This window comes from Drepanopeziza brunnea (genome assembly GCF_022702325.1).
Source record: "Drepanopeziza brunnea f. sp. 'multigermtubi' strain 214-2 chromosome Unknown ctg1, whole genome shotgun sequence".
NCBI lineage: Eukaryota > Fungi > Ascomycota > Leotiomycetes > Helotiales > Drepanopezizaceae > Drepanopeziza > Drepanopeziza brunnea.
Window position 1 is genome coordinate 285,490 of NW_027094064.1, and position 10,432 is coordinate 295,921.

Genomic DNA, 10,432 nt, shown 5'->3' on the forward strand with positions numbered 1-10,432 from the left:
TCGATAAGAAGCTTTTAGACTCAAGTCGAAAACTTTAGATGCTTTCAAGAACATTGCGCTACGCTAACCTTTCGCTATAATCATAGATTTCGCCACCTTTATATCCGTTATTACGAAACAAAGTGTTTTCTTAGACATGAACGCTTTCTAGAATTCCTTTTGCGGATAAGCTATCTTCTTTAATAACTACACCGCCTTGCTGAACGATAGCACTTTAGAAAATGGAGTTAGCTTTGCAGAGCACGCTTGCACGATCGTTTTAAGACGCATGCCGCTAACCCTTTAGTAGAGAGTCATTAATGAATTAAGCTAGCTTTTCGCTGCTACAATCTAGCTAGACTACGTCAGTTTCGTGTCAGAAGCTTTGATCGGAAGAATGGATTGGAACGAACTTCGAGTAGTAAAGGAATTGACCGCTATTTTTGCTATGTCCCGGACTTAGTTCTAGGAACACCTCATCAAGCATAAGAAGAAGTTGTTTTCGGCATTCAGAAAAGGATTTGCTGTTGTGTTAGATGCGGAAGCTAAGACTTACGAAGCCAAGTCCTTTTCTAAAGGCAAGAGCCGCCGAGCTGACGACCTTGTGGACGCCGACAAGTTGAAAGATTTTGAAAAGAGCTTGCGACCGATTGAGTTGTCCTTTAACGACTCCGATTTAAGTGTAGAGATTAATCTGGAAAGTGCGAAATCCACTCGTGAACTACGGTTCACGGGCCAAATCGACGATCCTGAAGCATCATCTTCTCAGCCGGAATCCTTAGACCGCGCATTCGATGAAGCTATAGAAGCCTTGGGTGACTTGCCCGAAGACGAGGACGAGCTTAGTGGCTCTGGACCTTACTCTGGCCTCGCTGACCCCCCGTCGGCCAAGTTCACACCTATCAACGAAGCTACTAACAAGCGCAAGAACGACACGCGCTCCTTCACTCTTAAAGATGCTGCTACTAGCACGTCATCGTCCAATGCTGGCCCTGCCAAGAGAAGAAGACCCTCCCAGCCTGAGGAGAACGAAAGAGTTGAGGACGTGAGCACAGAAAGAGACCATGAGGAAGCTGCCGAGGCGTAGTTTGGATGTTTGGAGTTTAGAGACAAGATACCCCCCTTTTTGTACACTAGATTTTTTTCTTTCTGCTACACCCCCTTTTTTTCTTCTTCTTGCTTGATAGTAGGCGGGGGCGCCTACCTATTCTATAAGGGGACGGATGTAAACACCCTGCTTGATAGGGTACCTGCCATGGCCACTAAGGCCACACTAGACGGACCTATCTTTTATAAGAGGGCACACATCTCTTAGCTAAAACAATCAACGAGCTTTCCACCCACCTTTTCTAACACCTCTTTTGTGAGACCATGAGGTCTAGCCTCAGAGCCAGGCTTCTATACAGTACATCTTTTGGGGTGCTTCTACACTATTTATTATAATATTAAGAGCGAGACCGTCTATTGCTACTTTACGGAAGAACAATTAAAGATCATCTATAAGCGTTTTGGCCACTTTTTAGCAAATCGATTTGCTATTGTTCTTAAAAAGGCCGAGCACGAATTTAAGCGAGATTTGCTTTACAATATCTAAAAGTTTTGCTATTATTGCTAAGTATTCGGACGCTTTTCGAAAAGGTTTAATATTAGACTTAAAGACGATACTAACTTTAATAATACGGTATACGTAAACGTAATGCATTTTAACGGCAAGAACGTATTATACGTCGTTTGCGATTCTATTAATTTTCAAGCCGCCACCTTTCTTAAAAGCATATCCGCATAGCACTTACTTAAAAGATTTAGTCGATGTTGAATTAATACTTACGTCGGACCTTTTATAAACGTAGTGCACGATCTCGGAACCAACTTTAATTTAGCAACGTTCCGAAGCTACTTTAAAGGTATTAGTAGCAGTCTAAAGCAGATGCTTGTAAAAGCTTATTATAGCGTCGGATTAATAGAACGCTATTACGTCTTTGTGCGACGCGCTTTTAAGATCGTTATAAAAGAGCTTTCAAAAGCTTTAAAAGAAGACCGGCTTTAAATAGCTATCAAAGCTATTAACGACATAGCTAGACTTAATAGCTTGGTTCTTATACTTTTCGTTTTTAAAACCTTATCGAGGCTGACGGAGCAAGATCGACTTGCCGCGTTTACTTAAGAGCGTGCTGCTGCTATTAACAAAGTTATAAAAGAAGTACGAAAATGCCACGCTGCGAGGCAGGTTAAGGACGCGCTTAAAAGAAAGAATAGCTTAATTACGGAGCATACTTTAGACCTTTTTATTAGCTCACAGGTGCTCGTGTAACGAGAAAATCAAAGATAGAAAGGCCTTTTTCAGCTGCTTAGCAAGCAAAGGCATACGTACACAATAGCATGTCCGAGGCTTACGGAATTCAAGTCAACCTTAATAAAACCTTACTACTTTGAAGTTGAAAAGCTACTAAAAGAGTTGCAAGTACTTGAAATAGAAGTAAAAGAAAAGGTAGAAGAAGATCAAAGCGAAAGCGAAAAAGAGCTAGAAATACGAAATTCGCTTAAACCTTAACACTCGCTTAATCTACCGAAGTCGCTTAATTTAAAAAGCTCGCTAAGATTAGCAAACAGCTTTCTTAACTCTTAACTTGCTAATCCTTAGAAGTCAACAATACTAATAGTCTAGATACTTTATTAAAAGTACGATCTTAGTATTTCGACCGTGCTTGACGAAGAGGAAGACGATTCTTACGTTTTATTTATTAAAGACTTCGAAGTGTTGATTACCGATAAAAAACGCCGAGACTATAAGCTTTTAATTAAGCTACGAGCCGAAGGAATCATTAAGAGCTTCGAAGCATCATTTTAAGAGTCTAAAGCAAAGGAATTAATTGGATTAATAGCTTAAAGCATCTTTTAAGTGATTTCGAGCACCGATTTACGCGCTAAAAGCGTTAAGATCTTCGGATTTAAGTTTGTTAATAAGATTAAAAGCAAAAGAATACTTACGCTATACGAGAAGTCTCGTATAATAGTCTAAGCTTTTTAAGACAAAAGCAAAACGAAAGTACTTACCGAGTCACTTACGGTGTAGCGAACGGGCTAAAGACTTTGTTGTGCTTTAGCTTTTTTTTTAATAAAAGACTACGAGTGTCAAGTCTATAGCAAAGATATCATTTAAGCTTATACTTAGTTAAGCACGAAGCTTATCCGAATAATCGTCGTGCGATTATTTAAAGAGATCACTTATCGATTTTCTTTCGGCACTTTATTCTTTATAATTAGCTTTTTGTATAAGATCTTCGAAGCAAAAACGCATTAGTATAAGCGTTTTTCAAAGCATTTCACGGATAATCTCGAGATGAAGCAATCGAGTTTTGATTTTTGCTTCTTTATATCAATTAACAAAGATCAGTTAAGAATAGCTGCTTTATAGACGAATGATATTCTTATAATTATTAATCTAGCTATAAGAGCAAAAGAGGAGAAAGAGCTGGTCAAATCCAAGCTGAAGAGCAAGGAAATAGAGATCTTTATACACGCCGAGCTAATGATTTTCAATAGATGCAAGCTATTTTTAAATAAAGACGGGTTCGAACTGTTAGTTAAGCAAAAGGGGCAAAGGGAGAGGCTTGCGGTAATCAAGCTCGATTCAGCTATACGGGCTAAAGAGTACTTAGAGCAACGTGCTCGAAAGGCGTATTTAGCTACTATTTGCTACTTAAAAGCATCTTATGCTCTATCGATAGCTGCTTAGCATTAAGAACCGAAGGACGAAGATTATAAAGCTTTTAATAAGGTGATTTAATAGCTGATCGATCACTTAACTCGAAGGATCTATTACGTGCTCTTAGACTTAAGGACGGCGAAGCTTTTTGTGTTCGTAAACGGAGCGTTTGCTAATAACGCTGATCTTAACTCTTAGATCGGTTTCGTAGCTATCTTTAGTAATAAGGCTTACGTAAGTAAGAACGAGTTTACTTTAACGGGTAACATCTTCTATTAGATGTCACAAAAGTGCAAGAGGGTGATAAAGGCAATACTAGCTTTTAAGCTATACGCTATGTCTTTAGGTATCGATATAGCTATTGCTATATCGATTATCTTTGTTTAAATCATAACTTAATTAAGGATCTTTAATTTCTTCGTAGTTATGTGCACTGACTCTTACTCGCTCTACGAGTGTATAGTAAAGTTAGGAACTATTAAAGAAAAGCGCTTTATGATCGATATTATAGCTATTCGAGAGTCATACGAAAAGCGGGAGCTTTTTAAAGTACGCTAGATCGGAGGAAAATCTAACCTTGCTAACGCCATGATTAAAGTCGAAGCTAATACTTTTTTGCAAGAGCTAATTTTAATTAATACTTTAAAAGTGCAAGTAGACGGATAGGTAGAAAGGCCGCTATAAGAGAAAAGAGAATGAGTTTTAATAGAGTGAAATTGATTTTCTTTTATTTAATTACTTTCCTTTTTTTTCGGTCGATATAATAATTAGCAAGGCATTGCTTGCTAAAGAGAGAGTTGCCGGTGTCGGTATATCTATATCGACCTTAGCTAGTAGTAGTAGTAGTTAAGGAAGCTTACTCGTGAACTATGGTTCACGGGCCACTTGGCATGCCTCGCTTAGCATGTTAGCAGTCAAGGGACCCTTAACTTGACAAGTAAACTTATTAGCTAGCTAGTGCACGTGATTCCTTCTAATCGTATAGAAGGAATCAGCTCCCTTGAGCTTTGGGGAGCAGACAGAATTCAGATACCTTATCAACCGAGTGTTTTGCAATTGCAAGTACTTTAACGACCGTTACGACCTTACGAATATATATTCCCAATCGCTTGGAAGCAATCCAACATAAGCTATATATGACATGTCATGTGACCTCGCTTAATAGCGCTCTTAGCATATTAGAGCTTCTAGGTACATGTACATAGATCTTGACGAGCTTTTTAAATAGAATATACTAAGCTTCATTTAATCTACAGAATCTCCTCTTGATCTTAGTGCTAGTAAGCACTACAATTATTTATAATAAAGAGACGAAAGGCCTTTCGAGTTGCAATTAAAAAGATTCGTCGACTACAAGCTAAAAGAAAAGTCAAAGACGCTTTAGCAATGCGAAATAAACTAAATACTTTAAAAACTTTCAACTTCTTTTTGCAATTAAACGTTAAAGTTTATAAAAAAGTAAAAAGTAAACCAAGCAAAAGCGAATAGACTAGATTGTATAAGCTAATTGCACGTGAAAACGAGACTTGTAAAGTACTCGTAAACGATCGAATTAGCGAATTCCGTTTAATAGTTGTTAAACTATATTATAAATCACTTTTAAATACGCTAAACCTCGAAGAATCCTTGTTATCGAACCGGTCAATTGAAGCTGAACTACTACCGGTCTAGCTTATAAGACAACTTACTTTAGCTATTAAAATTAAATCACGCTCGCGCAAACCGAAAAGCAATTTAACAGTTCGCTATAGCTTTCGTCACTTTTTTGCAAGTATAAAAGAATTCAAACACTTCGACGAGCAATTTCTTAATTACGAAAGTAATATTATTATAATATTCTTTACTTATAAAGAAAAAGCTAATATTATACTCTTTACGAAGCTTAAAAACGAAAGAGTTATTATTACGCTCGGCGAGCAATTCGTAAAATCACGCTTTTAAAAGCTAAAAGGCTTAATAAAAAAAGAGGTATTTAAAGTTATAAAATACAATCTTGCAATCTACGGAACAAGCCGTATATTCAACTCTCGAATAGTCGATAAAGTTAAAAGCAAGAATACTTTCGAACTATACGAAAAATCACGCTTTATTATTTAAGCTTAAAGCGACGAAAGCAAGTATAATATTCTTATTCAATCCTCGACTATTTAGCGCAATAGCTAGCGTTTAATGATTTCCTTAGCTTTATTCTTAGAATCTTTTAATCAAGCAATAGTATTTTTACGAGATATTACTTAAGCTTACGTATCGAGTTAGCGTTACTTCGAGCGTATAATCTTAGCGTATTTGCTTAAAGACCTTTAATATCTATACTTTTCGGGCTACATTTTATTAATTCGTAGACCTTTATACGGGATTGCGAAAGCAAGTACTTATTAATAAGACACTTATTATAAACATTATAAAGATAAGCTATTTATAGTTTCTTTTATATACGACCTTTGTTTATTGATTTTTATAACTAGCAAATTCGCTATTATTAAAATGCAAATAGACGACACGCTAATAGTAGCTAACAAAGAGTTCAATAACTTAAAAGAGCAAGAGCTTAAGAAAACTGATTTCAACGCTAAGTTAAAAGAGACGCTTATAATAGAAAACGAAGTGATATTCAATAAAAGAATACTAAAGAAGCTCGTTAATAGCTCGATTCTACTTAAGCAAAAAGACTAAAAGAAAAAGCTAAAGCTAATTACCGAAAATAGAAACAATTATTTAAAGCAGCGAGCACGTGCAGCTTATATTGCAAGCTTATGTTAGCTTAAAGCTATTTTCGACTTATCTACCGCCGCGCAAATTCAGCAAAAAGACTTTACTTTAAACGATATTACTTTTTTAAATAAAAGAATTGCATAAATAATAGAAAACTAGCAACGAAGCTTAATATACTTTAACATCGACTTACGTTTAGCGAAGCTATTCGTATTTATAAACGAAAGTTTTGCTAATAATAAAGACTGCAGTTCACAAATTAGTTTTTTAATTATTTTAGCAATCGAAAAGAAGTTTAATAGCTCTTTCTTTATTTAAAAGAACTTTATCGCTATTAGTTCGACAAAATGCAAGCGAGTGATACGCTCCGTACTTGCTTCGGAAATTTATAGCATAATCTTTAGTATAGATATTACTATTTGCGTAGCTATTACTTTTAAAATGATTACTAACAAACTAAAAATCTTCGAAGTCTTTATAATCGTTTATACCGATTTATATTCTCTTTACGAATGCTTTATCAAGCTCGGAACCACTAAAGAAAAGCGCTTAATGATCGATATTATAGCTTTTAAACAATTATATAAGCGCCGAGAGCTTATAAAGGTCAAATAGATTAAAAGAAAAGATAATTTAGCCGACTTTATAACGAAAATCAACTTAAATAAGTCGTTAGCGACTTTTATTAATACGAACAAAGCCAACGTACGTATCGAAAAGTAAGTAGAAAGAGCATAAGAAAGTCAAGCCGAAAATAAAAAGAACGGTGATAGTATTTTTTTTACTAATAACGTTAAGAATAAAAAAACTATTTTTACTTGTATTACAATTGCAATTGCAACTACTGCAATTGCAAAAAAGAAAAATTGCGAGTGTAAGAATAAAGGAATCGGAGTTAAAGACTCGAGATCGGAGTTAAGGACTCAATTAAGGATAAAGGTAGCTCGTGCACTTTTGCTATAGCAACTATATAGTGGCTCGTGCACGCAACTATATGTAACTGCACCTCGCAGCTAGAATAGCTTCTTTCCTTCTTCAGACTTAACAACACCACGAATGCAACCACTTGCTATTCGTATCAAGTCTTACGTGTGCACCCTATTGTGTAACCAACAGCTATATATATAATTCGATAATTAAATTGAGCTCGAATGCTACACTTCGTGCATCTTTATTTCACAATATTATTACTCCTTGCGTTACTGATTTGTTCGAGGTTGCAAATCGCATCAATTCTAGCTGATATTTCAATATTCCGAACGAAGCCTCTCAAGCTTAACAGTCGATAGGCTGCAAGCTTGCTGCGAGTTTTCATTTCTATTTAAAAAAAAATTAGGCAATCTTTTACGTGGTAAATATTATAATGATAGAAATAAATATTTGATATTTGATATTTGATATTTGATATTTGATATTTGATATTTGATATTTGATATTTGATATTTGATATTTGATATTTGATATTTGATATTTGATATTTGATATTTGATATTTGATGATCTAATAGGAGATCGGAGCGCCGATACGTAGATATAGCTTTTATTACTATAGCTTGTTGGGTTGTGAGGTTCCTTAGGATGCAGACCTTGATTTTTTAATGCTTTTTTGAGGATTTTTTAACTCGGCTTTGCATGTTATTTGAGATGGGACGCTTGCTTGACCTGGGAACACTTCCTTGCCCTGACTGTTACCGGAAGCCCGCAGGTAAAAAGTCAGCACCGCTGACTATTACTGGTAGTAAGTAGTAAGTAGGTAGCAGGCAGCACTTACACACGTCCGGCGGATATCCAAAACGCCATGCTTGGGACCCCGGGACCTCCTCTAAGATACGGCGACTGGTTAAGTAAAGGAATCATACCGAAAGTATTATCTAATCCAAAGTAGAAACTACGTTCGACAAAGGCTTCTTTCTTGCTCTTACTTAGATAGCCCCCGGCTTTCCGATCTCGCGGTGTCGCGCAGACTCCTTGTCAACAAACCCTTGTGAAAGCATTTCCTGGAATTTGCACCGGGTTGCCTCTGGATAACTGTCGAATACGTGTAGCCTGTGTCAGCGGCCGCGGTTCGTATGATATATACCAACATCGTTCTCGCTATGATTGTGCAGCTGTAATAGCTCGCGCTCTTAGCTCTTGTATGAGGCCGGTGTGTTTGCAGAGCACTCTTACGGTATGTTGTTGTTATTGTATTTACTAACGTCGGGCGGGGTAGCAAGCGAAGCCTGGCCCGCCTTAGGACCTTTTACAAAGTACGACGACGTGCTAGGCTGAAGGGTTACATACGTACAAGAAAGCTTTGGGAAGTAATTTTATAATGGTGCAGCAAAAGCTATTCTCGTGAGCGCTTTTTTGTTTATGAGGAACCGATAGCTGAGTAGCTTTACTATTGGGCTGAACGGGCCTAAAAGACGGTATAACTGAGGCCACTCACTTCTTGGAGAGCTATTTTATTATATATCAGACGTATTTAGTTAGCTCACCTGACTAGGCCTTCTCCTCCTGACACTTTTACGGATAAGATAGATTATAATAAGAGGAGGGAGGACCTTTCGTCGAGGGGAAAAAAAAAACTTTGAAAACTAAAGAAAGCAAGTATAGATTGCCGTAGCTAGCTTAAAAGCGCGATTATATTTGAATCGTAAGACGATTAGTATCGAGGCCGGATCGGGGTCAGCTATAAGCGCTTGTAATAGTTTTTTTTTAAAAAAAATTTTTTTTAAAAAAGGCGCATTGCTTAAAGTAGGATTTCGTAATAGTCAAAAGGGCTTAAAAGTCGGCCGGCTTGCTAAGAAAAGCTTTGAAAATAGTTAGAAGCTTTCGAAATAACACCTAGAAAAGTCTTTGATCGAATCCTTCTAGTTACGAAAAGAAAAAAAGAAGAAAAAGAAAAAGAAAAAAGAAACGCCGTCGTGTAATGCGATAGAAAGGGAAGTGCAAAAAGGCCGGGCCTTCAATCGTCGGTTATCTTGAATTCAATTCGAAAGAATGGACCGGCTTGCTGTAGCAAGTCGGCACCACTGAGGCGGGACAGTAAAATTGGCTTCTTTATGATAAATAGAAAATAATCCAACAATTACATCGTAAATAATTTTGTAGAGAAAGATGCACCGTATTGAGTTTGTTATTAATCAATTGATCAAATTGTAGGTTCAAATTGTTACTCCTTTATTGTGCTGGGTTAAAGTAGTAAAAATGGTACTTTTGGTGTACTTTTTATTGCACTTTTCGACCTTATTAGTCCGGTGCGTTACGAGTCTTGGTGTATTCGAAACTTCAACCTTATCAAAACCGTTCGATTAAAAGTAATCGAGTCCCTTTTCGAACTCGGAAGCCTAGCGCCAAAGCTCTTCAAACCGCTGTCATAATCGATTCTGGGGACGACAAAGAAAGTAGCGACGATGAGTCAGCTTTATATAATAGCGATTCTGAGCTTGACGATAATATCGAGAGTCGAATAGCGAAGGAGAGTACTATAGGTTACGATGATTATTGATTGCGTATATATCAGGATTGCAATGTAAATATTAGAATAGGCGAAAAACACGAAAATCGGACGTTTATTTTAACCTATTGAAAAAATACGGCATCACTACGAACTCTTATTTAATAATTAATGCCTTTGGTGATATAATAGATCAGATCATTTACTTTCAATCTATGTGCCGTTTTTCTTTAATTAATTAAGGTTGTGGTTATCAAGATGTTCGAAGCAGACAAGTAAAATTGAATCATTTAAAGGAGTTTCTAGCTATATTTCCAAGTCATTTTAATGTATCAGGTCACCACAAAGGATTGCATCTTCATATTCTTAATTCACGTTTGTAAAACGATTTTTATTAAGCACATAGGGCTTTTAATTTTTCTTATATTAATATTTCTTGTTTAATAAGTAGTATACCGTTACTGTCCCGCCTTGGTGGTTCCGACGTGGCGCAGCCAGGTCGGGATTTATTACAAATCAAATTCGAGGTAACCGACGATTACCGCAAGCGCATCTTAAATTAACGTCGTAACATTCAAACTCAATATATTACCG

At 36.6% G+C, this 10,432-nt stretch overlaps 1 protein-coding gene across 1 annotated transcript; it reads left to right on the top strand.

The window, feature by feature from the left end:
* Positions 1–376: 376 nt before the first annotated feature.
* Positions 377–1,066, top strand: L3040_000043 (uncharacterized protein; the record flags this gene model as incomplete). Its single annotated transcript, XM_066154996.1, has 2 exons — positions 377–400; positions 449–1,066. 2 exons carry the CDS (start codon positions 377–379, stop codon positions 1,064–1,066), a joined length of 642 nt encoding a protein of 213 aa, XP_066013064.1.
* Positions 1,067–10,432: the final 9,366 nt, after the last annotated feature.